Source organism: Lipophrys pholis (genome assembly GCF_963383615.2).
Source record: "Lipophrys pholis genome assembly, chromosome: 9".
Classification (NCBI taxonomy): domain Eukaryota; kingdom Metazoa; phylum Chordata; class Actinopteri; order Blenniiformes; family Blenniidae; genus Lipophrys; species Lipophrys pholis.
In genome coordinates this window covers 31348551-31376379 of record NC_137639.1, presented here as the reverse complement: position 1 = coordinate 31376379, position 27829 = coordinate 31348551, and the positions used below count along the sequence as shown (strand labels likewise).

The 27829-nt window shown below is 46.2% G+C and overlaps 2 protein-coding genes across 2 annotated transcripts in view; one reads left to right on the top strand and one right to left on the bottom strand.

Moving 5' to 3' along the window:
* The first annotated feature begins 867 nt into the window (after window positions 1–867).
* hapln2 (hyaluronan and proteoglycan link protein 2) lies at window positions 868–7148 on the top strand. The gene is made up of 6 exons (XM_080470751.1): window positions 868–1005; window positions 1147–1252; window positions 2690–3046; window positions 3568–3684; window positions 3761–3943; window positions 5887–7148. Exons 2-6 carry the CDS (start codon window positions 1147–1149, stop codon window positions 6162–6164), a joined length of 1041 nt encoding a protein of 346 aa, XP_080326877.1. The 5' UTR covers window positions 868–1005; the 3' UTR covers window positions 6165–7148.
* The window catches only part of bcan (brevican), a gene marked incomplete at both ends in the record, with an annotated part of 31379 nt that continues 10249 nt past the window's right edge, over window positions 6700–27829 (bottom strand). Inside the window, 13 exons of the mRNA XM_080471328.1 lie at window positions 6700–6797; window positions 10553–10735; window positions 10819–10963; window positions 11050–11132; window positions 14274–14432; window positions 14509–14610; window positions 17787–17894; window positions 19377–19626; window positions 19961–21189; window positions 22938–23774; window positions 25211–25504; window positions 26006–26133; window positions 27385–27559. Coding sequence (XP_080327454.1) covers window positions 6700–6797; window positions 10553–10735; window positions 10819–10963; window positions 11050–11132; window positions 14274–14432; window positions 14509–14610; window positions 17787–17894; window positions 19377–19626; window positions 19961–21189; window positions 22938–23774; window positions 25211–25504; window positions 26006–26133; window positions 27385–27559 — 3791 coding nt within the window. The remainder of the gene's footprint in view (window positions 6798–10552; window positions 10736–10818; window positions 10964–11049; window positions 11133–14273; window positions 14433–14508; window positions 14611–17786; window positions 17895–19376; window positions 19627–19960; window positions 21190–22937; window positions 23775–25210; window positions 25505–26005; window positions 26134–27384; window positions 27560–27829) is intronic.

Genomic DNA, 27829 nt, shown 5'->3' with positions numbered 1-27829 from the left:
TGTGTGTGTGTGTGTGTGCGTTCCTCACAATGCCGCCTGTTGTGTGTCCGAGGAAACAGAGGAAACCAGCAGCAGCTCGGCTTCCTCTCCCACTGCCCCCCCGCAGCCATGGGGCAATAAGGAGGAGGGCTGGATACCCCGTCCAGTGGGGGCAATAAGGAGGAGGGCTGGATACCCCATCCAGTGGGGGCAATAAGGAGGAGGGCTGGATACCCCGTCCAGTGGGGCAATAAGGAGGAGGGCTGGATACCCCATCCAGTGGGGGCAATAAGGAGGAGGGCTGGATACCCCGTCCAGTGGGGGCAATAAGGAGGAGGGCTGGATACCCCGTCCAGTGGGGGCAATAAGGAGGAGGCCTGGATACCCCGTCCAGTGGGGGCAATAAGGAGGAGGGCTGGATACCCCATCCAGTGGGGGCAATAAGGAGGAGGGCTGGATACCCCGTCCAGTGGGGCAATAAGGAGGAGGGCTGGATACCCCGTCCAGTGGGGGCAATAAGGAGGCTGTAACTGCGATGTCGTGCGACACCCAGCAGATGTTTCTGATAACAGCTGTTTGCTGGCAGCGCGCCATAAAAGTTAGAGGGAGTTTCTAATTATATTTAATTCTGTAAATGAAGCATGCAGGGGAGCAGCGGCACAGTCTTTCTTCTTCTTTGGTGTTTGTGTTCTTCTGTCTGGCTTTATAGATTTAAAACAAAGACACAGTAAAATACAAACCCAAGAGGGTCATTAACATCTGGAGGCGAGAGGACAACGGTCCTGCTCACAGTGTGGCCGGTACCCGGGACCATATGACCACGGTGTGGGGGTGGGGGGGACGGGGGGGGGGGGGGGGGGGGGACGGACTGACGACAGATCAACATTCACAGTGGAGCTCAGCAGGATGAAGAGATGAAGAGATGAAGAGCAAAACGGTTATGAATCAACTGGAGACGATGAAAATGTCGTCATGTGAGGAAACGTAGGAGAAGGACGGGACCGCCGCCTCATCGCAGCGACGCAGGTTGACACTCGGACTTTTCTTCACTCACACGGAATTAAAACAAAAGTAAACTTCCTGGAGTTGGTATTTTTCTGCCAATATCCAGTTTTCAGTTCCACTTCAGTCGAGTAAAGACTGACTCTGGATTTCTTCTCCCTGTAGATGTCAGGAAGAGAACGTTGCTTCAGGATGAACTGGGCCGTGGTTCTTCTACTGACCACGACGGGCTTCAGCTGCTCTTCAGCGCCGTACGTCCACAACAGAGCAGGTAGAGTCTGGACATCACCAAACGCTCAGTCGCTCAACAAAAGACGAGTTTTACAGTCAGGTGACTCGTTGTTCTGTTTTTCATCAAGACTGAAATATTCCCCGTGTATTTATTCTGAGTGGATTCTAATAACCCCGTCGTGACTCTGGCCCAGTTTACTACGTTTTGAAGAGAACATCTAAAGCTGCTCCGAGCAACAGAAAACCCTCCGACTCCGTAGAAACCTGGGAAAACGGAACTTTTCTGAAACGCTGCTACTGGTCATGCTCCACGCCCGCAGTAATACTAGTTGTTCTGCACATGCTCAGTAGAGTGATTAGAAGCTGCAGCCTGCACAACCTTCTGCTTTAACAGCTGCAGACCGCATGAAGGCTCTGCAGCACCGACTAGTGGCGGGAAGCTGCATGACAGCCGATATTTTAGGTTCTGATAAACTTCCTGTTTAAACAACCGGTTTTATATAATAACAAATCATGTTTCCAATTTTCATTCTGTCATAACAAGTATCAGGTTACTGATCGGAGTATCAGGTTGTACAGAGCGGTTTTATATGAAAACATTTGATGTGATTTAGAATAAAATATAGAAGAAACTAGGAATATACTGTTCAGTTTTAGGAGGTCATTTCTGAAGGCAAATCTATTAAATGTCAGCAACTAGATTAAAACGAACTGGATTCGACTGGAAGAGTTGAAGGATTATAGTTTGATTAAGTATAAAACAGATGCATATTCCATTGAGTCACACATCAGTGATCATTGAAGAAATGTTGGGGCTCGATTACACGACAACAGAGCTCAGTTCGTGCGGTGGAACTTTTTGAAAATGCTCATACTACCCAACTTTTCTGAAAGTAAAATAAATACTTATTCTGCACATGCTCAGTAGAGACAATCAGAACAAAGTTTCCTCCGTGGTGTCATGACTCCCAGTCCAGACTCTCATGGACTTGGTACTTTTATTTTGACAGTCACCTTAATAACAATCCAACTGGAGCTCATTGTTCTCTGCTGTGTGTGTGTGTGTGTGTGTGTGTGTGTGTGTGTGTGTGTGTGTGTGTGTGTGTGTGTGTGTGTGTGTGTGTGTGTGTGTGTGTGTGTGTGTGTGTGTGTGTGTGTGTGTGTGTGTGTGTGTGTGTGTGTGTGTGTGTGTGTGTGTGCGTGTGTGTGTGTGGTTTTATTATAAAAGCAACTCACTGGCTGGGATGTTAACTACATTATTTTCACCGTTTCGTTGAAAACGTGAAACTTTTATGAAACAAAGACTGAAAAAACAACAAGTTTTCACTGGAAACGTGGTGGAAATGAGGGGTTTTGTTTTGAAAGGCTGCACACGTCACGTTTGTGCGATTGTGGTTTGATTTTCGCCGTGACTTATCAGGTTTACATATTCAGTAAGAGGAATCCTAATACTGCGCTCACTGCTCTGGTTTCCCAGCCTCCAGGAAGCTGAAGTACCTCCTGGAGCCGCCGGTGTACGCAGACGTTTCCGCCCGGCGGGGCGATGACGTCACGCTGCCGTGTATCCTCAGAGCCAAGCCCAGCCACTACAAGGTGAAATGGACCAAGCTGGAACCGGAACGCGTCGGGCCGGAGAACATCATCATGATATCCAACTCCCACGCCTTCAAGCCGTACGGCGAGCTGGGCCGGCGCGCCGCGCTCAGGAAGGCCCACGCCATGGACGCCTCGCTGCAGCTCCGCCGGCTCCAGCTGCAGGACGCCGGCACGTATCGCTGCGAGCTGGTCAACGGCATCGAGGACGAGAACGTCGACATCACGCTGAGGATCCAGGGTAAGAGACCCCAAGCTCCCCAAACACTGACGCCTCGTTCACACTGCGGGGAAATGAGGACAGTCCTGATGTTCTGCTCACGGCGACTCGCGGCTGATCTGTTTTGGCACCAAGGGAACCTTCCAACGTTTCCCACCAGACCGAGGCTCCAGGTCACTGCTCTATCGGGGACAGAAAGGTCCAGAAGAAGTTGTGTGACATTTTTTGGTTGTTGACAGGATTCACCTGCACATCAGCTTGCACTTGCTGATGTGAGGAAAGATTGAATTTTAAATGTAGTACTTCAGTGTCCATTGTCTCCGTGATGTGATGTCCTCTCTGTGTCTCTGAATAGCTTCAGGCCGACATGATTTCTGACTTGGATTTTGATTGCAAACGCCTTCTGTAACTTCCAACATCTTCATTTTCAGATTCCTGAGGAGATTCTGCAGCAGGATCAATTTTTACAAGATCTAAAATGTGAAACTTGATTTTTTTTCACCCAAATGAAAACAGACTAACGACGCTCCTCCTCCCTCCAGGGGTCGTCTTCCCTTATCAGAGTGAGAGCGGTCGTTACAGATTCACTTTCCAGGAAGCTCAGGGGGCTTGTTCAGACCAGGACGGGACGTTGGCGTCCTACAGCCAGCTCTACAGAGGTAACACACACCCTCTTCCCGCCGTTAACCGTCAAGGCGTCTCGGATGCTGAAGCGGGTCTGGTGTCCTCCTGCAGCCTGGACCGAAGGTCTGGACTGGTGCAACGCCGGCTGGATCCGGGACGGGACGGTTCACTACCCCATCATTCACCCCCGACCCGTCTGTGGAGGAGACCTGCTGCCCGGCATCCGCAGCTACGGGCCAAAAGATAAAGACCAGGATCGGTTCGACGCCTTCTGCTTCACATCGCAAACGTCTGGTGAGTCACTGCTCATGTCCCAACGAGACAAAAATCAAAACAAAACTAAAATCACAAAGATCACAGGAGGTAATGACTGGAAACAGTGGAACGCAGCAGAGCGACGACCAGAACACACAGAAGACGCCCAACATGAACCAGAGGCGCCAGGTGAAACACATCAGCAGCAATCAGACACCAGGAGGGAAAGTCCAGGAGCCTGAACCCCGAGGCGATCAGGATCTCAAAAAGAAACGTGAAACGTGAATGTTTGTAGCACCACAGTTCATGATTTCTTTTCGGTTTACAGCAGCTTCAACTCCTTCATACAAGATAGTAGGCATAACACTAAGTTGTCTGTGACTCTGCTATCAAAGATATGAAATGACATTTCACTGTATTTTCTATTTTCACTTCTGGATTTTGCAGCAAAAGGTTTCGTGGAAATTGGCTTCATGTTATTTGATGCAGTAATTGTTTGATTTAAAGGAGACATATCATGCTTTTAAATCCTTCCTTTTTACATATAAATCATACAGTTGTGGTCTATATAAAGCGAAACTGCAATGCTTGGGTCTGAATTCCTCATTATTAGAGCTCCACAGGCCCCTTTTCTACCCCTTTTCTGATGCGCTTCTGAGAGCAACTCGTTTTGGGGCGGTCTCTTCATACCCCTCCTCCTCTCCAGGTTGCAGAGGTGACACTCGGTTCAACTCCACCCTGTTCGACCATCTTTGTAGTTTGATAGAACAGATACAATTATCTAGCGGCGCAGAAACTTTATATTCACACATTATTTACAAAATGTCAACAACGGAAGATTTGTCCATCCAGCCATACATGTTGGAGCCAGAGTCGGACCCGGCGGAGCCAGATGAAAATGACGATGATGCACCTTCAGAACAACGTCTTCATATGGATGTAACGCAATGGTGTGTTACTATATTTACACTAACTTCTCCATCCATGCCCACTACTACAATACTGCCTGTATTACAACGACTATTTAACACAGAAGTTACATTCTAATCTAAAACGAGCACACAGCGCTAACATATGAAGACGGTGCAACTGCTAATGCTAACAAAACAATGACAGGGACGTCTTATCATCACACTTTTTAGCGTTATATACAGCTTACCGAAGTGCTCTGTTCGTCGTCTCCATAGATAGAAGGAACTGACCGCTCAATCAGACCAAGTCTTTCGGCAAATCCTTCTTTATACTGGCGGAGGTTGCTGAAGCAGTCGTCCTTAAAGTGATTCGCGCACACAAAAATGACCTTACCCACAGATGTGGGTACATTTCTGTGAAAAATAAAACTCAACCAGGCACTTCGAAAAGGTTCTGATGCTGGGAGACGGTGTAACGAAGCTTGTGGGTTACTACATCCAACAACCGAACATTTCGACTTATCCTCTCGTAACTTCGGCACCCTTCGGTTGGACTACAAAATCGCAGCGAGAAACAAAAATGGCGGATTGCTCGAAGTGTCGATGTCCTAATTTGGCAGTTCCGCTGAGAATACTGTGACGTCATTGTTCAAAAAACGTAATAGAGAATAGAAAAATCGAAACCGATCGCAAAATATGACCAAAACAGAATATAAAGATATCAACGGAGCACCTGAAGAGACTACTTTGAACTTTTCTGTACTTCTAAACACTCTAAATATACAACAAAATGCATTTAAGGGCTAAAAAAGTGGATTTAGCATGATATGTCCCCTTTAAGTGGAAAATATTCATTTTAATCACATACATGCTACAACACAACAAAGGAAAGTTTAAATTTAAAGGTTAATATGACAGCATTTCTCACCAGCCAATCAAGATGTAACTGGACTGACTTTGGTCAAACTGTGTCAGAAGGACTAAAGTCAACCACAGAGGAATCAGTTCACGTTACATGATGGAGACGAGTTTAGTAGGAAGTTGAATTCTACTCACCTGCTTCCCTCACAGGTTCCGTCTTCTACGTGTCGGGGGCGTTCTCCCTGGAGCAGGCCGACCACGCCTGCAGGCGCCAGGGGGCGGAGCTGGCCTTGGTGGGTCAGCTCTACGCCGCCTGGTACTTCCACAAGTACGACCAGTGTGACGGCGGCTGGCTGAGAGACGGCAGCGTGCGCTTCCCCATCAGCAACCCCCGGGAGCGCTGCGGCGGCGCCCCCGAGGCCGGGGTGCGCTCGTTTGGATTCCCCAACAGGACCAAGCACCTTTACGGGGCGTACTGCTACAGGTAGTCCCTCGGTGCAGAACGCAGCGCCGTTCTGCGGCAGCGTGTCGACAGAGCTGCGGAATTACCAGGTTTAGAGTCGATGCCGCGTCGCTTAAAAGAAAAAAAAAAGAAAAAGTAGATTTCTGAATGAAAAGGCTCCATTTCCATGTCGTGTGAACGAACCACAAGACGCTACGGCGGTTTTGTGTTTTCACTTGAAGTTATCATCGTATAAACAACAACGTTCTTAAAGAGTTTTTCGTCCACGTGGGAAACGTCAGCGTCCAGGCGACACCATGAAAACCCCTCAGAACGATGGAGCACACCTGCCAGGTCTATAGGTGGCGCTGTAACGCTGCCACAGAAAGACACCGCAAACAGAAGAAGAAGAAAGAATCGAGAAATTAATAAATCCAACGTCTCACCTTATTAAAGCGACGAGCATCAGCAGCTCCTGCAGCGCCACCTGGAGCAGGTCGTCCGCCATGTTGGCGTTGTTAAGTGACGTCACGGAGAGGGAGGCGGGGTTATAGGTCGAGAGGCGGGGGGGGGGCATGACATCATCGTTCTCGGCTAATGTGCATCTTGTCCGTCCACACGTCAAAGCCGAGGCGGCGTTTTCTACTTCCTGCATTCTGGGACTTCTGTTTTCCGGATCCTAAAACACCACGACGTTTTGACGACCGGACAAAAACGATGGTTACATGAAACGACGTTGTCGTGTGGGCGGGGCCTAAACCTGCCCTGTTTCTTCACACGAGGTCAACACTTTCTTCATTTTTCACCACGATGAGAAAAGCAAGGGAGCGACGGAGGACGAGGGGAAACAGAAAAGCTTTTACTTCCTAACACTTCATGTGAGTCTGACTGATATTTTAATGATTCCATATATCAGAGTAATTTAGACGTTTGAAAACACTGACATGTTCCAGTTTGTCTGCATGAGACGTGTTTGGCGTCTTTGAGGAGTTTATTTATCTGATCTGTGTGATTAAACTATTTTTCTGTGACTCAGTTATTATTGGTGAGGTTTTTTTTCCCACCGTAACCTGATGCAGTAGAAGTTCTAAACAACCTTGTAGTTTTTTTTTTACTGCACTTGATTTCAGCCAAAAGGCAGCAAAGTAATAAATCAACCTTTTTTTCAGAACCGTTGCCGTTTCATCGTTCAGGTTCTTCAACTCTTTGAGCCAAACAGAACAAAACATCATGAACAAGTCGAGACGACGATAACTGACCTTTACATTCCTGCTTAGACGAGTTTATATTCTAACTTCAGCTGCGTTACAGAGCAGCAGTCTGGAGCAGAAGTAAAGATTAATTTAGGTTGAAACTGTACTTTTTTTTTTATTGCACAAAGATGCAGTCAAGATTTTGAAATGAAAACAATTAAAAGAAAAGGTGTGTTTTTTTTGTTTTAATTACATGGACTAAAGGAGATCCACGTTAACTCGGCGTTTGCGAGCACGATGAGATGTTGTTGCACACGGATCTATTTAGTCTTTAATCTGCTGCACTTTTTTCTAAATACTAGTGTAAAAATTTAAGTCATTTAGAGCCGTATACTGTATGAAAATGTATATTAAAATGAAATAACTACCTACTAATTCTCAAATAGTTTTTATGTTTTATGTATGGAACTTTTTTTTATTTTAGATCTAAAATAAATACAGTTAATGCACCCCCCCCCCCCCCCCAAAAAAAAAAACCCAACTTCTGGTTTATAAACTAACGACAACGAGACGCAGCAGCGACAAAACAACGGAGATGAACTTCCATGATCCATAAAGACAAACTGCTCAGACTCCCGTTATGGCTTCAAGGATATTTAATCCACAGGACTTCAGTTTAAATTAAACCACGTCAACATTTTTACATTTTTTAATGATTTTTTTACTGTTAAATAAACCGACGACATGTTACAACTATAAATATTCTAACTAAATTACAAAACGTTTTATTTCTACGTCACAACGAGCACATTTAAATAGAAGCTCAATAAATCAAACAGAAACATCACCTATAGTTTCTGCTTGTGTCGTATTAAATATTAGAAAAGACGCAGTAAATGAACCACGGTTACATCGATTACATCCTCAACTTCCTTTAGTGTTTCTCTCATATAATCTCTATTACACATTAATTAAACTGTAATCCTGCACGTTAAAACGCTGGACAGAAAAATCTAGATTGAAAAGGCTTCGTTCACTCTGCAGGTAGAAAGCAGCTTTAATCAGATTATTGGGGTTTTTTCTAATCTGATTCAGATTACTTTCATATGAACGAAGGGTGTGAGATGTTTTGAGTGAAACTCTTGGAACCGAGCCTTCAGAATAAGAGTTGTCGCTCGTGTGTGTGTGTGTGTGTGTGTGTGTGTGTGTGTGTGTGTGTGTGTGTGTGTGTGTGTGTGTGTGTGTGTGTGTGTATTAAATAATGAGATGCAGTCAAATCAAAAGATTTTACATTGTCAATGAAGAACTAAAACTGCAATTATCCAGAGAACGACCTATCAAAATAAAAATTGCATCTATTTATTGAACTAATTTCTTAATTTTTGGGATTAAAAACTTCTCGTTCCCTCGTCAGATCATTCAGGGGCCAAAGTCTTTATCGTGACCTTCCTTTAATTTGCTGTCATTCAGTTAAAACCGCCTTATAAATCATATATTTACCTAATTACCTTTATTTGTCACTGGAAGTTTCCGAGAGACACGATAATTCTTGGTTGGATGATAAAACTAGACGAACATGAAATCCGTCCTTCAAACACTGAAGACTGAAACTACTTAGCATGTAGCATGTAGCATCGCTCGGAGTTAAACTACTGCGCGACATTGTGCTAACTCTGCTGGTGATGAAGTTGCTGGTGATGAAGTTGCTGGTGATGAAGTTGCTGGTGTTGTACAAACCATCTTGATATTTTGTCAGAACATAATTTACAGTCCGTCTTACGTTCATCGTTCTCAGTAATATTCTACTGCCACTGACGCGTTAGTACTCTGCAGTACCAGACCCGGTACCCAACACTAGTACTTGTGCGTTCTTTGTAATAATACAAACATTCTGCTGTATTTTCCGGGAATAAAAAGCTCTTTTTGCAGGTTTTGTAGAGTGTTCGTAGCAGATGCAGGCGCAGAGGATGGGACAACCGTTATATTAACTTCCTGCGGAGCACTTCCTCAGTTTTAATCCTCGACTATTAGATTAGATATATAGATATAGATATAGATATATATATATTAATACTTATATGATGTGCGAACGTTTGTTGGAATTAGTCGTTTGAGAGAATGTTTAAATTGAGCAGCATTGAGAGGATTAATTCACTCATTTGACCGTCAAAACTACGACGTGTGGATTATTTTTCTCTCTTCCATCACTGAACCAATCAGAGCAGCGGAAACACCGACGCCCCCTCTGGTCTCCTGCAGCTGGTTTTTCCTCTGTTTGCTCTCGTGGAAAGGTTTGTTTTTATGTTTTTTTTTTTAATGTAGAGGTTTATAAATCAACCCGAATGGAATGTTTGTATTATTTTAACGAGGGTCCACTTGTGCAGTTTGTCACAATGAAGACAGAAAAACAGCAAAGAAACACGGTTAAATAAGCAAAAGGGGAAAAGACTTTAAAAGTTCCACTTAATGTCCCAGAATGGCGCCGCAGCCTTCTCTGTGGCGGCGGCCTTCACCTCCGCCGCCTCCTCTACCTGCACCTTCATCTCCTCCTCCTCCTCCTCCTCCTCCTCCTCCTCCTCCTGGTCAGGATTGGGCGGAACCGAGTCCTCTTCTCCTGAACGGCCTGCAGAGCGGAGAAAACAGGAAAACTCAAACACCGCAGCCCGTTTCTGCACACCATCTTTTTATAATTCAGGTTTAGATTGTATACCGCAATTTCTGGACTATTGAGCGCACCTGAATATATGCCGCACCCACCAAATTTTAAGAAAAAAGAACAAAGAAAGGTCAGAGTTACGTGACGCACCTGAACGCATCACCAATGAAGCTCATTAACCCGTAAAAATCCACAAATTAGCTGCGTCATTGTTTAAACTGCAGAGTTCAACGCTTGTGAAGAAAGTATCAGTTTATAGTCTACAATTACATATATATATACTGTATATATATATATATATATAAAATATACACATATTAATAACTAATAGGGAGTGAATTTTGCATCATATGAGCACTTTAAAGTTGAAAGTTTCTGTTGAGATTGGAGTCGTTGTCAAACGTCGCCACCACACACACACACTCTGCATCACAACAAGGGAAAACCTTAAAGTTTAAATTTAAAGGTGATGAAGAGACTGCTCTACCTGCCCGGCCCACTCAGGATAAAATTAAGCTGAATGTGGCCCCTGAAATAAAATGATAAAATGAGTTTGACGCCCCTCCCCCGGCCGTGCGGACTCACTGGGCATGCAGGTGATCAGAGGCTCCTCCCACTTCCCGGCAGGCAGACATCTGATGACGGGGTTCAGCTTCTGCAGGAAGCCGTCCTCACAGTAGTACCGCAGCTTGGCGTTGGTCTCGTAACGCGTCCGCCTCTTGCCGTACACCTTGGCGTGGGGAACCTGCGGGGGGGCGCCGCAGGACGCTGTTGGGGGACAAGACAAGCGCTCCTTCTTCACTCGTGCCGGCAGCCGTGACGTAGCGTTGCGACTCCACACTGGGACTTACACACTCCTTTCTTGCAGGTGTACGACAGGTGGTAGTTGCAGGGCACGTCGCTCCAGCGACCGCCGTCGTGCCACACCATCACTGCGCAGTCCTCGCCGGACAGGAAGTAGCTGTCAGGCTGACCCCGGTGCCAGTTCTCATACAGCTGAGAAGAAGGTCGACACCACCATACGTAGCTTCATGGGGCATCGTCTTCATTATTAACCGTGGGAAGTGAGAAGAGAAACTCACCAGAGGGTTCCCGTCTGACCAGCGGAAGTCTCCCTCAATGGTTCTGTCGTTCAGTCCGATCCACTGATATTCTTTGTATTTGTCTGAAATACAAACGAGTCTCAGGGATTCTAACAACTAACGGCACAAACATTCGTCTTCTGGTGTTTGTCGTTCCGCTGGAATGCAGTTTGGATTACATCCAATCAGTTCTGAGCAGGCGATCATCCAACGAGGCTTTTATGTTCTCGTCGGTCAGGAAGAGTTTGATTTCCTCCGTCAACCGATCCACAGACATCATTCTGACCAATCGCAGCAGAGTCTGTCTATTTACAGGTCTGACTCCAACACCTTTAACGTTATCGTTCCTACAATCCAACACCAGAGACAAGCCCTCGTACCACTGGACACCACCACAACCACCATCCACCCCCTGCTGTCACACTGGAAGACCGCCATACATCCATTAAACCCTACAACCTGACAACACCACCACCAACAACCCAACCATCTAAAGCCAAACAACATGGCTTGTAACACCACCTTCAACACCTGGGTGGATGATTCATACAAATACTGGCCCGTCGGCCGGTCGGATGATTAACTTGCTGGTTGGTCCGTCGATCAGTTGGTCAAAACGGTACTGAACAGTACCTTCATTATCACTCTGCAGAAACTAAATATTTACATAATTTCATTCTGTATATGGATTTAAAGTTCTCCTATCTTCCAGATGTTCTCCTCCTCCTCCTCTTCACCTCCTCCTCCTGTTCTCCTCCTCCTCCTCCTGTTCTCCTCCTCCTGTTCTCCTCCTCCTCCTCCTGTTCTCCTCCTCCTGTTCTCCTTCTCCTCCTCCTCCTCCTGTTCACCTCCTCCTCCTGTTCACCTCCTCCTCCTCTCCTCCTCCTCCTCCTGTTCACCTCCTCCTCCTGTTCTCCTCCTCCTCCTGTTCTCCTCCTCCTCCTGGTCTGGTCGGTCCAGAAACCTTCAGTATTCTAAGGTTCTAGCTCCTCCTTGATTTTCCTCATTTGAATATTGGATCATAGGAGCTGCATTCAGAATCTGCTGTGTCTGTGTGAGCTGGACTGGCTCCGCCCACACATGCCCATCTTGGGAAGAGGAGGAAGTACTTCCTCTCGTGGTGCCATGTGCCAGAGCAGAGCTGCCTAATTGTGGGAGGAGTCAAAGGGAGGGCCTACCTTGATTGGGATTGGCTAAACCCCCGATGACACTATATAGGGTTTGATCTCTGATTGGCTGGTTGGAGCAACACACTTTTTAAAACCTGAAACAAGCCAGGGAGAGAGAGGACAGACTGTCTTCACTTCTGGGACGATTAGTACTGCTGGAGAACCTTTAGGAAGTGGATTTTATATAATATGACCCTTTAAGAACCGTCTACAGAATACGTAATGACTATTACTATAATTACTGTGAACTAACAACCAGAACATTCTGCTTTTCATTTCAAGCTATTAAACTCTGGAAGTTTCCTGACCGTCTGAAGTCGTCTGCCGACTGGAACCTTTTCTCCAAACCGGAAAAATCACATTCTGGAAACCAGCTGTGGTGGTATCAGTTATATTGTCCATTGTGTTGTTGTATAATGTAATGGAGTATTTGTGTATGAATTTCAGGAAACCAGGTAATGAATTTTAATGGTAATTGTAAATGTTACTGGTGTTATTGTAGGCTATGTTTGGAACAAATAACGAGCAAATCTGGTACAAAGTATCTTTTCTTTAAGATTCATGTTTTTGTATATGGTCCCTGAAAAATAAACAAATAAACTCAACATTTCAATTAAAACACAGAATACTCTCTAACAGTAATTAATTCTGTCTCCACAAGTTAAAATCCTATTAATGAAGCTGAAACTTGACTGGTTTAGTAAAACCAACTCCTCAGATAAATAGTTAATACCATCAAAACTTTAAAAATAAATAAAAGTAAAACAGTGGGTGCAAAGTAAAGAAGCAGCAGCAGAATATCAGATAACAATCTGAGCAGCATGACGGCAGACGAAACACCGGCAACGTGGAGCCCGAGGCAACTTGTATGAAAACGATGAACGAGGGACATGAAGGCCGTTGTTGCTGCGATATCAAAGCTTCTGGATCGTACAGCATGACGTCGAGCAGCAGCGATATAATCTGGTTTGAGGATGATTCAGTCGCTGCCTTGGGAGTCAGATGAGGGTCGATGCTAAACTGAGAAAAACTTTGTTTTTCATTTCACACATGAACTAAGTTGTTAAGACACATCAGTACTAGAAGGGTAGAACTAAATAACTTTATACTTCCTCCTACTCCTTTTAGTTCTTGTAAATTTGCTCATATTGAAGGCAGATTCTGTTTCTACATTGTTTTGATTCATTTAAATGTTTTATTTCTGGTTGCTTAGTGTGATATAAAGATATCAATCAATCATTGTGCTGCTGAAACCTCTCTGATCGACTACTTGAGATGTGATGACAGATTCATGGTCTGCAACACGATATTGCACTTCAGATTATTTCATCGTATCGATCATCCCAGTCTAATCTATAATCTAAAGGTGATTGTGCTACTCGTTTCATTTTCGGTGTTTCTGCCATTGCCATGGAAACGGATATTGCTTTCATAGTGTTGCCTTCTCACGTTGTTGTTGCTCAAACGAGGACTTTTGCTGCAACATCTGACGTCCCAAACAGCTCCTTTCCCCCCGAAGCCTAAAACCTGTGATGAACCCGGCTGGATGTGTTGCCGCTGCCAGTTGCCTTACCACCGCCGGTTGCCTTTGTCCTTACCGTTGCCAGTTGCGCTATGTTACTGGTTACCTAACCGTTGCCGATTGTCTTACGGTTGCCAGTTACCTTACCGTTGTCGGTTGCCTTACTGTTGCCGGGGGCCTTACCATTGCCAGTTGCCTTTGTCCTTACCGTTGCCAGTTGCGCTATGTTACTGGTTACCTAACCGTTGCCGATTGTGTTAGGGTTTCCAGTTACCTTACCGTTGCCGGTTGCCTTACCGTTGCCAGTTACCTTGCCGTTGTCAGTTGCCTTACCGTTGCTGGTGGCCTTACCGTTGCCAGTTGCCGGTGGCCTTACCGTTGCCAGTTGCGCTATGTTACTGGTTACCTAACCGTTGCCGATTGTGTTAGGGTTTCCAGTTACCTTACTGTTGCCGGTTGCCTTACCGTTGCCAGTTGCGGGTGGCCTTACCATTGCCGGTTGCAGGTTGCCTTACCGTTGCCGGTTGCCTTACCGTTGATGTGGTCCTGCTCCTCGGGGGTCATGACCGACAGCAGATGTCCTCCACACAGGCGGCAGTGTTGCTCCGCCGCCTCCCAGCTCTGCCGTTTACCAAAGTGTCGATAGCAGAAGCCCTGGAACTTCTCCCAGCCCGGCTCGCACAGCTCCAGGTCTGAGGAGACACCGGGGGTTAATGAAGAGCTCCGGCTGCACTGCCCCCTAGAGGACAGGAGTGTGTGTTCAGGCACCTGTGTGGCAGAAGTCTCCTCCGTAACCGGGCAAACACAGACACCGAACCGAGTCGCCGTCCAGACACGTGCCTCCGTTCCTGCAGGGATTCTGCAGACAGCCTGCAGGGACGACCAGGGACGGTGGAAACCATCAGGGGGTAAAACTAAACTCAAAGCATGATTCATATGATGAGTTTCGTACGATAACAGGGATTAAAGATAATTATATAATGCAATTATTGAATATTGAGAAGGATTGGATACGTTTGACTTCTTCCCCTTTACAAACATGTTTAACCAGATATACGGCCTGTGAATGCATGTATAGAAGGATGTATTCTTATATAGTTATGTGTTTGTTTTATATACTGTATATATATATATATAGGACTGTCTCAGAAAATTAGAATATTGTGATAAAGGTCTTTATTTTCTGGAATGCAATTAAAAAAACAAAAATGTCATACATTCTGGATTCATTACACATCAACTGAAATATTGCAAGCCTTTTATTATTTTAAAATTGCTGATTATGGCATACAGCTTAAGAAAACTCAAATATCCTATCTCAAAAAATTAGAATATTTCCTCAGACCAAGTAAAAAAAAAAGATTTATAACAGCAAAACAAAATCAAACATTTGAAAATGTCAATTAATGCACTCAGTACTTGGTTGGGAACCCTTCTGCATGGATTACTGCATCAATGCGGCGTGGCATGGAAGCAATCAGCCTGTGGCATTGCTGAGGTGTTATGGAGGCCCAGGATGCTTCCATAGCGGCCTTTAGCTCATTTGCATTATTGGGTCTGGTGTCTTTCAGCTTCTTCTTCACAATACCCCACAAATCCTCTCTGGGGTTCAGGTCAGGGGAGTTGGCAGGCCAATCGAGGACAGTAATGCTATGGTCAGTACACCAGTTACTGGTGGTTTTGGCACTGTGGGCAGGTGCCAGATCATGCTGAAAAATGAAATCATCATCTCCATAGAGCTTTTCAACAGATGGAAGCATGTAGTGCTCTAAAATCTCTTGGTACAGTACACAGCTGCATGGACTCTGGACTTGATGAAACACAGTGGACCAGCACCAGCAGCTGACATGGCTCCCCAAACCACTGCTGACTGTGGGAACTTCACACTGGATTTCAAGCAACTTGGATTGTGCTCCTCTCCAGCCTTCCTCCAGACTCTAGCGCCTTGACTTCCAAATGAAATACAAAACTTGCGTTCGTCTGAAAACAGGACTCTGGACCACTCTGCAACTGTCCAGTGCTTCTTTTCCATAGCCCAATCAGACGCTTCTTCCGTTGTCTTGAGTTCAGGAGTGGCTTGACCATGGGAATACGGCTATTGTAGCCCATTTCCCGGACACGTCTGTGAACGGTGGCTTTTGATACCTGGACTCCAGCTTCAGTCCACTGTCTTTGAAGCTCCCCCAAATTCTGGAAGCGGCTCTTCTTCACAATGCTGTTAAGGCTGCGGTCCTCTCTCTTGGTTGTGCAGCGTTTCCTGCCACATTTCCTCCTTCCAACAGACTTTTTGTGAATGTGCTTTGAAACTGCACTCTGTGAACAGCCTGCTCTTTTAGAAATTTCTTTTTGTGTCTTACCCTCCTGGTGGAGGGTGTCAATGATGGTCCTCTGGACAGCAGTCAGCTCAGCAGTCGTCCCCATACTTGTGATTTAGTTTACTGAACCAAGCTGAGTGTTTTTAAAGGCTCAGGGAAACCCTTGCAGGTGTTTCGAGTTAATTAGACGATTCAAGTGATTAGTTAAATAGCCTGCTAGTATACTTTTTCATGATATTCTAATATTTTGAGATAGGATATTTGAGTTTTCTTAAGCGGTATGCCATAATCAGCAATATTAAAACGACAAAAGGCTTGCAATATTTCAGTTGATGTGTAATGAATCCAGAATGTATGACATTTTCATGTTTTTAGTTGCATTACAGAAAATAAAGGACTTTAACACAATATTCTAATTTTCTGAGACAGTCCTGTATATATATATATACATACACACACACAGACAGATAAATTCAAACTAGTACAAATAGATTTTTTTCCTTTTTTCTATAACGTTTGTCTGTATTTTGAATATGATTTAACATTAAAGTATTTTCAATCTTGATTTATCCCCCTAGGGGCAATTTAAAACAGGCCCCACCGAGTCGTCATGTCAGCACAGACATAATAACAACAGGTCAACCACCTGAGCAGCGACCTGGAAGTTGTCCAACCTGTCCGGAACATGTCCAAAATGAATTAATAAAAAATTACTAATTTAATTTATTGGGATTTGTTTCATTTCTTTGCATGGATCCATGAGACCAGATCAGATTATTTCAGATTCTGATTACATGCTGCTGAACTCTTCCACCAGCAGGTGGAGCTGTGACATCAGGTAAAACCAACAGATCGTTTGACTGAAAAAACTGAAATCCTGATTTTGTGCTGAACTTTAGAATTGCATGTGTTTTACTTTATTAAAGTGTAATCATTTTCTTTACCATTTTAAAATCTGCTTCAGTTGATAAAGAAAACGCTTTAAAATGTCAAAATATTGTTTAAAAACCTCAAATAAAATCCATTTCCATCTCATTTTATTTTCCTATATTCTACGTTTTTGTTCTGTGACTGTAAAATCCTGAAAGTTTGATTTTTATTGTTCGTTTTAATTTAACTGTTTATAATCACCTTCGGAATCTAAGTTGTTGTTTGAGAGGCTTTGACTGGTGTTCGGCCTGAAACACCTCAGATGAACCGTCGATCCTAAAACCGCCAACGTCCTCGGGAAGAGGTTCACTAAATGTTCCCAGAGGAAACGAGGAGCTGAAGCTTTTAGTTCCTCTGCTTCTAAACCTGAGGAACAAACGTCCTGCTGAAACACTTCATTCTTTTCAATCAGGACTTTAAACTCACACACAATCTGCTCAGACGCCGGCAATAGATTTGACTTTTTATCTTAATAAAGCATTTTCTCTATTTACTCTATGTTGCTCTGACTCGCCTTGTTTTACTGCATTTCTTTGATTTCAGATTTTTATATTTTGCAGTTCAGGTTGATAATTAATCTTGAGGTGTGAAGTTCGGCTCTTTCAGTACCTGAGGTGTCGTCCAGTTTGGCAGCAGAGACCTCAGCAGCAGGCAGCGAGGCAGCCAGAGCAGCCTGCTCCTCCTCCTGCTCCTCCTCCTGCTCTTCCTCCTGCTCTTCCTCCTGCTCCTCCTCCTGCTCCTGCTGCTCTTCCTCCTCCTCCTGCTCCTCCTCCTCGGTGGGAGGTCGGACGGTCACGTCACTGTCGCCGGCGGTGGCAGTCGGACTGGATTCGTCGTCCTCCGGACGCCATGTGCAGATTTTCACCGAGGGCTCGTCAGTGCCGTTCTCCTCCTCGTACTCGCCGCCGCCTGTGGAGAAAGTTATCAGACATTCACCTGATCAATACACAATCAATACACAGTCAATACACAGTCAATACACAATCAACACGCAGCTCCGCCTCCAATCAGGTTCTCCGTTTTACTTGAGTAGAGGTTTGGTTTCTTTCCATTTCACTCTACATTGTGTTTTAGATCTCTTGTATACCGAGAACTGCTCTGTGACAATGAATACAAGTTAACAAAAACGAAATTTTTTCTTGGGATGCACCGATACCACTTCTTTAAAGTACAAGTACAAGTACTAATCTTCACCGATATGGAGTATCGGTAGGAGTACTTGTTAAATGCCATTAAGCAGAATTCATGCTCGACACGCAAATGATACAGGACCGGAGCGAGTTCTGTTGTTCTACATGACGGGACAGAGAGCAGCTGCTGCTCGTTCAGACCAAAGCCTCGTTCTCACTGCAGGGAACCGAGAACCCGTTCTGACGTTCTGCTGACAGTGACTCGTATCTGATGATCTGTTTTATCACCGTATGAAAGCTGCTATGAATGTTTCCCACCAGACCCAGGCCGAGTTCATGTGGAACCAGTTCAGTATTTTTCTACATCGACTGCTTCGTCATTGACCGATAAGCGCCGGAGGAAGCTGCTCCGCCAGAATAAAAGCTCTGCTCTTTTTTCCTCCTCATATTGTCTAGAGTCTGTCGCTCGTATTTGTCAACCATAGAAAATGGATCTACATGCTGACCTGTGTTGCCAGATATGGAGGGTATCCCCCAATTGTGGAGCTGAATTCTCTCACTTTTCACTTTATTTATTTGTGAGTTTCTGGCGTGTTCTTTATTACACATATAATAGTTTTAGGGTTTTAACATGATTCCTACACAGGCTGAGATCAGGGCTGGTTTTTATTGAAGCGTTTTGGTTTTACATAGTTTTTTCTGGAAACAGTGAGTCACATCTGGCAACCCTGGTGCTGACCTGGTGCGTCCATATTAACCTCTGTTAATAGCGTATTCTGGGCTCTGGGGCCCAAAACCCTCGGGTCCGATCAGGTTCCTACGGCAGCCAGATGGAGGTCGAGTTTAAAATGTAACGTGGACAATCATGCAAAGAAATCGGATTTCAGCAAAAACTTGGAATTGAGCATCAAGACCTGCAGTGTGAACAGAGACTAAACGACTAAAGTTTGAACTTTATTATTTTCCAGACCCATCATTTTGACAAGATCTCAGCGAATCAGTGATCATCGTGGATCAGTTTTTTTATAAAGAGTGTATGTGGAGTGTGACTACAGTTCCCTACATGTGTGGCAGCAGGTTTATATCCTCAACCTCGACCCCAGATGTTGCAGATTCAACGTTACCGTGAGTTCTGCTGGCCGTCGGTTCGGCGTTGTGTTGCTCTTCAGCAGTAGGGGGCGCTGCGTTGTGTTGCTCTTCAGCAGTAGGGGGCGCTGCGTTGTGTCGCTCCTCAGCAGCAGGGGGCGCTGTGTTGTGTTGCTCCTCAGCAGCAGGAGGCGCTGCGTTGTGTTGCTCTTCAGCAGTAGGGGGCGCTGCGTTGTGTCGCTCCTCAGCAGCAGGGGGCGCTGCGTTGTGTCGCTCCTCAGCAGCAGGGGGCGCTGTGTTGTGTCGCTCCTCAGCAGTAGGAGGCGCTGCGTTGTGTCGCTCCTCAGCAGCAGGGGGCGCTGTGTTGTGTCGCTCCTCAGCAGTAGGAGGCGCTGCGTTGTGTCGCTCCTCAGCAGTAGGGGGCGCTGTGTTGTGTCGCTCCTCAGCAGCAGGGGGCGCTGTGTTGTGTTTCTCCTCAGCAGCAGGGGGCGCTGCGTTGTGTTTCTCCTCAGCAGTAGGGGGCGCTGCGTTGTGTTGCTCCTCAGCAGCAGGGGGCGCTGCGTTGTGTTGCTCCTCAGCAGCAGGGGGCGCTGTGTTGTGTTGCTCCTCAGCAGCAGGGGGCGCTGCGTTGTGTTGCTCCTCAGCAGCAGGGGGCGCTGCGTTGTGTTGCTCCTCAGCAGTAGGGGGCGCTGTGTTGTGTTGCTCCTCAGCAGTAGGGGGCGCTGTGTTGTGTTGCTCCTCAGCAGTAGGGGGCGCTACACTGGATTCCCTCTCAGACTCCTGATTCGTGGACGGGGAAGCTTCCGGCTCCCGGCCGGCCGTCAGGCTCAGGAGAGGAATCAGTGTGGTGTTGATGTCGGAGGAGGCCGGCGCCTCAGCGGGGGGAGTCAGGTCGGCAGGGGAGGTCAGGTCGGCGTGGGGAGTCAGGTCGGCGTGGGGAGTCAGGTCGGCGGGGGAGGTCAGGTCGGCGTGGGGAGTCAGGTCGGCGGGGGGAGTCAGGTCGGCGGGGTAGGTCAGGTCGGCGTGGGGAGTCAGGTCGGCGTGGGGATTCAGGTCGGCGGGGGAGGTCAGGTCGGCGTGGGGAGTCAGGTCGGCGTGGGGAGTCAGGTCGGCGTGGGGAGTCAGGTCGGCGGGGGAGGTCAGGTCGGCGTGGGGAGTCAGGTCGGCGTGGGGAGTCAGGTCGGCGTGGGGAGTCAGGTCGGCGGGGGAGGTCAGGTCGGCGTGGGGAGTCAGGTCGGCGTGGGGAGTCAGGTCGGCGTGGGGAGTCAGGTCGGCGTGGGGAGTCAGGTCGGCGGGGTAGGTCAGGTCGGCGTGGGGAGTCAGGTCGGCGGGGGGAGTCAGGTCGGCGGGGTAGGTCAGGTCGGCGTGGGGAGTCAGGTCGGCGTGGGGATTCAGGTCGGCGGGGGAGGTCAGGTCGGCGTGGGGAGTCAGGTCGGCGGGGGGAGTCAGGTCGGCGGGGGGAGTCAGGCTGGCGGGGGGAGTCAGGTCGGCGGGGGGAGTCAGGCTGGCGGGGGGCATCGGGTCGGTCAGGAGGCTCTCTCCTGAAGCCTCCCCCGATCCCTCTCGGCCGTCTCCCCCCTCCCCCTCGGGATCAGAAGGACCTCGGGCCTGCCTGGGGAAGGCGACCAGACTCTGTCCAACCTCCTGCTGGAGTTTCTCCTGATCGTCCTCTGGAGGTTCCGACCCAGATGAAGCTTTGCCTTCAGGCGTGGAGGTCAGAACCTCAGAGGAGCTGCTGTCAACCTCCAGAGGAGGAGGAGGAGAAGAACCGGAGGACGTCAAAGACATGACGGCATCACTCTCCAGGAGAGGAGGGTCCACGCTGGAGACGACAGAGACAGACCCTGCTGGATGACTGTCTGTTGTGACGACTGCTTCCTCTGAATCTCCACCATCATCATCATCATCATCATCATCATCATCATCGTGATCAGCAGTGACACACGACACCGTGGCTTCATCAGAGTGATGTTCAGTCGGACGGTAACCTGCTTGGAAAAAAACCCTGAATCAGACCCTGAGGTTTTCCTCCTCCGTCTCCAGAGACTCGCCTCTTCCTACATCACATTATAAAGAACGCTGCCACCTAGTGTCACTCTCTGGTACTTGGAGATCTTTAATGTCCTCCCTCATGAATATGGAAGTGAATACGGCTCAAAAATCTATTTGAAATGTTTTAACAGAAATGCTTTTTCATTTTCAGACTAAACTGCATTTTTTGACTCATAAATAAAAATTAATAATCAATCATCCAAACTGCTTTTTAGTTTTCTTTGACAATACTGCTCATTCTGTGACTTAATGAAAATGAAAAAGAAAATGATGATCAACATTTAATTTTCAAAAGACACTCCAGCAAATAGTGACCAAAATTCATTCTGAAATGTCAAATTTGAAAATCAAAGTCCATTAGCAGAAAAGCTTTTTCGTTTCAAGGATAGAGCTGCATTATCTGACTCATAAATGAAATTAATATTAGTTAATTCAAACTGCCTTTTCATTTCCTTATACAGGTTGAACATTTTATGGCAGAACTCAAAAGAAAATCTGAAGGGTGAATTACTTTTTCATGTCCGCCTGCAAAAAAAGGCTCAAATTTCAATTCGACTGAGGATTTCCAAGCGGCGCAGGGGAGTGACGTCAGAGGCTCTACTGCTTCTGATTGTACTGCGCATCTAATACGCCAGGGGGCGCTGTGCACATTTGAGTTTGAACACTTCCCTGCGAAGTCGAATTGAATATTGAGCCTTTTTGTTTTTCGCGGCGGACAAAAGTGAAAAAGTAGTTCCCTCTTTAGGTTTTCTCTTGAGTTGTGTTACAAAATGTGCATCCTGAATAAGAAAATGAAAATGCAGGCTGGATGACGCATTAATATCTTTATTTATGAGTCAAACTTTGCAGCCAGAACCTTGAAATGAAAAAGCATTTCTGCGAATGCATTTTAATTTTCAAATTTGACATTTCAAAATGAATTTTGGTCACGACTTGCTCAGGCATCTTTTCAAAATGAAAAATGAAATGTCATTTTCTTTTTCATTTTAGTTAAGGCACAGAATTAAAAAGTCTTCTATAAGAAAATTAAAATGCAGTTTGGATGATTGATCATTTTTATTTATGACTCAAAAAATACAGTTCAATCTGAAAGTGAAAAAGCGTTTCTGTTAATACATTTCAAATAGATTTTTGAGCCTCATTCGCTTCCCTACACGAAAGGCTGCGAGCTGCAATAAAGATCAATTATTTATAACAGTTTGGAAACTTTTCTTAAATTATAAACCTGCAGATCTGAGAACTGAGACGCAGACAATTCTCTGAATGGAATAAAATATACAGTAAAACGGCCTTTTGGAGACTGCAACTGTTTTTTTGGTGTTTTTATTTACTAAATGTAGTTTTAGGGTTTTTTTCTTTCTCTGACTATCTTAAATTTATTGCGTTAGTACTACCATTTTTATCATTAATAGTTATTTTATTATGATTAGTGTTCTGGTTATTTGGACTATATTTTGTATTTCTTCTTGTTTAAATGTTTTACTTGTTTTGTTTCTGTCTGTTGTAATTTATTTGTTCATAAACAATAAAATGACAAACAATTTAGAATCAAAAGTTAAAGTATTAAAATGTGTTTGTTTTTTCTCTTCTATCATCAGACATCATGGCCACTGGAGGGATGAAGGAACTCTGAACCCTCCAGCTCCCGCCGGACCGCCACCTTCTGCTCACAGCATTTACTCACTGGACTCGGACGCCGGCGTTGCCGTCGAGTCGACCGGCGTCTCCGGACCAACCGAAGTCGCCGTGGCAGAGTTCATGGCGTCTTGGTTTCCACCGCCGTCTCCAGACTCCTGGTCGACGGTGTGATTCCCTGCTGCGGTGTCACCAAAGGGCGGCGGCTCAGCGGTGGAGCGAACGCCGGCGTCCTCCGCGGGGGAGGAAGTGGTGAACGCCGACGTCTCGTCCGCGGAGCCGTTGTCCGACTGTCTGGGAGGAGAGGAAGGCTTTGAGTGGGGGAGGGGAGTGTGGTCGCTGTGATCCTCCCTTGAATCCGGTGACTCCGCCTCCCGGTGCGCCTCTGTCACATGACCTCCAGGTGGCGCGGTAGCAGTGACGGTGTCAGCGGGAGAAAGGTGGCGCTCTGTTTGCTCGCCACCGGCGGTCCTGGACCCTGACCAGTCGTCGTCGGCTTGAGGGGAAGTTGCCATAAAGTCTTGAGACTCTTCAGGATCCATGTCGGGGTTTTCCTGGCCGGGCCGGCGCTCCTCGGAGCAGCAGGTTTTCCTGACCGACTCTTCGGTGGAAAGAAGTTCTGGTTCCTCAGAAGGAGGCTTCACGGCCCGAGGACGGTCGAGGGTCAGCGGCGGAGCCTCGTAGAGGGCTCGCGTTGAGGACTGAGCGTCCTGCTTCAGCGGGTTTGAGGTTTGAGCCGGCGGCACCTTTTCTTCTAACTCTGGCGTTACTCCAGTCAGACCCAAGTCCTCCGGAACCGCATTCGTTAAAACTACGTCCTGGCCGATGTCCTCCGGCTCAGTGGCCAGGGAGTCCTGGGGAGCGTCGGTGTACGGGCCGTGATCACCTGGAACACAAGACGGGACTTTATGGAGCCGATTTGAAAGGTTCAAACTTAAACAAAAGTTCTTTAGGAGATCTTCATCACCAGTAGGAAGGTTAAGGATTGAGAAGAATCCTGAGTAATTCAGGCTCCAAACAGCATTTAAGTGAAAAAACTTTCACTGTGTTTCGCTGCGTCTGTTTCCACGACAACGGAGCTTTCTGGAAACACTGGAGCTTTTTTCTGCGGGGAGACACTGCTACTGAACGGCCATAGTGATAAACTAGTAACTAGTACTTCTGCACATGCTCAGTAGACGGACAACAATGCAGCTTGTTTTGGTTTCGTGCAAAAAATAAATATTTTCATCACATATACTCTGTGCGACAACACAGAAATACTTCATATCTAAAGGTTATAATGTCTTTATTTTACTGGTCCGGTTTGTGGCTCCTGAACTAAAACATGTCTGATCCAATGAGACGAGCTTGGCTGGTAACGTGTTAATCACTCCTAATGTGAGAGAAAACTCTTAGAGAGCTGCAGAGCCACTCTTTCTCACTGAGCATTCAAACCAACTCATCAAACTCATTTTAGGCCCCGCCCACATGACAAGGCCGTTTCATGGAACCTTCGTTTCTGTCCGATCGTCGACACGACGCGGCGTTCAGGAGCCTGAAAACGGCTTCCAGAGTGGAGGCAGTAGAAAACGTCGCCTCGGCTTTGACGTGTGGACGGAAAGCTGAAAACGATGATGTCATTGCCCCGCCTCTCGACCTATAACCCCGCCTCTCGACCTATAACCCCGCCTCCCACCTGCTCCAGGTGGAGCTGCTGATGCTCGTCACTTTAATAAGGACACATGGTGGATTTGTTGATTTCTATGTTTTTTTTTCACGCTCCATGTTTTCTTCTCTGTTTCTGGTGTATTTCTGTGGCAGAGTTACAGCGCCACCTATAGGCCCGGCAGATGTACTACGTCGTTTAAAGCAGTTTTCGTGGCGTCTCGTGGACGTACACTTTTTGAGAATGACAGGGAGCAAAAGGATCATTTTCGCTCGGGTGGACAGGACCGTAGTTTAAATACAGAACGAATTCTTCTTTGGTGATAAAATAAAGCCGTAAAACCTTTAAATTTAAACTTTAATGATTAGTTTTTTGTGTATACGTACCTGTATACGTGAGGAAAATATCAGAAAATGACAAAACACCAATTTTAATTAACCCTTCTGAAAAAACGTCACATCTCAGCTCGGTTCTCAGCATTTTAGTTTCTGCATCTCTTAAGACATTTGCAGAAGAATTAATGTTTAGTTGGGTTTTTTTTACCATTTCTTGGGTGGTTTGGCCGGATCGGGCCAGATTGAGCCAGATTGGGCCAGATTGGGCCGGATCGGGCCGGTTCTGGAGTCACACACCAGGTCATATATAACATGACTGAAAACAATCCTGCGTCTTACTTTTGAAGCAGTACACGTCGTGTCGGGACTGAGAGTCGGGGAATCCCGTCTGGTTGCTGTACCGATAGACGGTCCGGACCCCGGGTTCGCCCCCTCCACAGCGCTCCCTGGGGGTGACGATGGGGTAGCGCACGCTGCCGTCAGCCAGCCAGCCGGGGCTGCAGTGGTGGAGGCCGTCGTTCCAGGAGGCGTACAGCTGGCCGGTGGTGGCCAGCTCGGCACCGTGACTCAGACAAAACGCCTCGGCCTCCCGGAAGGTGAACCGCTGCGGAGCCAAGCCATGAAACACCTCACCTGTGGGGGGGGGGGACACAGGCAGCAAGGAACATTCTGGGAACTTATGAAGTTTTGGTTCCAACTATTATCATTTTGTAGTTTTATAGCATCTATCAAAGCATCAGTGACATCCAAGAACATACTAGAGAGAAGAGAGAGAGAGAGAGAGAGAGAGAGAGAGAGAGAGAGAGAGAGAGAGAGAGAGAGAGAGAGAGAGACAGAGAGAGAGAGAGAGAGAGAGAGAGAGAGAGAGAGAGAGAGCATGAACATATAGCTGAAAAAACATTTTATGGATTGATGGATGAATAGAAGAAATTAATTAAATAAATTACTTTAGTCGAAAGTGTCCTGAGGAGCTCAAAAACTAAAATTAAACCAGGTTATAGAAGTGAAACGACTCTCGTTTCAATAGATTCTCACATTTCAGCACATCTTTTATTATTCCCATGATTCCTTTCGGTGAGAACGACCATGAACACAAGTGAAATGTGTATTTCAGTCCAGTAAAGGTTCACTGACCTTCAATGTTCTCCACGTAGCAGTAGACGTCGTACAGCTCGTCGGCCTCCAGCTGCCCATAGTTCCTGACTCCCGGCAGCCCGTCCATGTCCCCGAAACACCTGTCCCTGGGCGTCTGGATGGGATACCTGAGGACGGAGCGGCGTTAACACTCGCTGACAGTCAGAAAGGGAAAGAAAATCTACTCTATTATGTGGTATATATTTATTTTAAATCGAGATCTGATGACAATTATTCAACGTCCTATGATCTAGTTATTTCCATTCATATCAATGCTAACTAGCTAGGTCAGGTAGCTACATCACTGTGAAACACTGAGCAGGGAGCGTCTCCATGGCAACAGACGCTGATCTCCTCCACGAGGAGCCTCCCTCATCCGCTTTGTATGGGACCGTTTTTCACAGTTTGAGGATTTATTCGGAAACATTTAGTCGTTAATGTCCAGAAATCTCATCGACTGGTCCTTGGATGATGACAAATCATCCCTTAAGATTTCATGCCATTTCATGAATAGATTTTCTTTGTGAAATTTAGTAAAATACATAGAAACTAATAAATAAATAAAAACCTACATTTCTCAGCCCAATGCTTTCTGTTGAAGTATAAACTAAATAACCTGCTAATAAACACAAAGGGCTCCTGCAAGAGCAAAGTGTAAAACACACTTACTTCATGATTTATTATTTTAAAATGGGTCTAAAAGTATTTGACGCTGGATTTTGGTCATATTGATCAGACAGGTTCCACTTCCTTCACGTTAACGACTCTTCAGCTCAGACTAAAGTGAACCATGGAGTTCCACAGGGTTTTGTATTAGGACCTATACCTTTCACAGCATACATGCTTCCTGTAGGGAATCTTATCAGGAAAAACTCCATTAACTTCCACTGCTACGCAGACGACACGCAAATCTATTGATCAGTGAAACCAGGCGATACTGACCAACTTGTTAAACCAGAAGCTTTTCTTAAAGACGTGGATGAGCCGTCATTTTCTACTTCTGGATTCAGATCAAACAGAAGTTATTACATTCGAGAGAGAAATTATCTAAACATCTGGTAACACCGGATGGTTTTACTTTGACCTCCAGTACCACTGTGAGGAACCTGGGAGTTATTCTGGACCAGGACTGCTTCTTCAACTCCAACATCAAACAATCTGCAGGACTGCCTTTTTTCACCCGTTTAATTCTTATAAAACCCGGAACACTACAACAACCTTAACCCATTTAATGAAGCTTACATGTTTCAGGGTGCCCTGGACCATTTTCTAGTGAAGCTGCTGTAGGTGTGTCCTGCTGGGAGCTTCTTCTCCACACAGAGGCTTTAGGATGGAGGGTTGAAGCCTCCGGTGTGACACCGGCTGGACGGTGCTCTCACCTGACGGAGCCGTCGGAGAGCCATCCTGCGTCACACTGCTCGTATCCACTGTGGTAAGCGGCGAGGAGCTGGTCTGGAGTGGCCATCCGAGCCCCGATCTCCCCGCAGGCCTCTCTGGCTCGCTCAAACGTGAAGGCGTAGCGGCTGGAGGCGTCACGGTAGTGGAAGACCACTCCTGGACGAGCGTTTTTAAAAAGCATTAACACTCTTCCCACTGGGACGCCTGGATTTATTTTGATTCCACCACCAAAGGATCCTGGGTCTTTCTGTCCATTTTATCAACATTCAATTTTCAATATGTGATAAAAAATATTTGGTTTTAACGTCTGATGAAGGTTTTTAGATGAAATAAATCACAAAATCTGTTTGGTTAATACTTCATGCAAAGCCTCCACCTACCACATATTTACCAATATTGTTTTTCACACCAAAGTGTATCATGTGC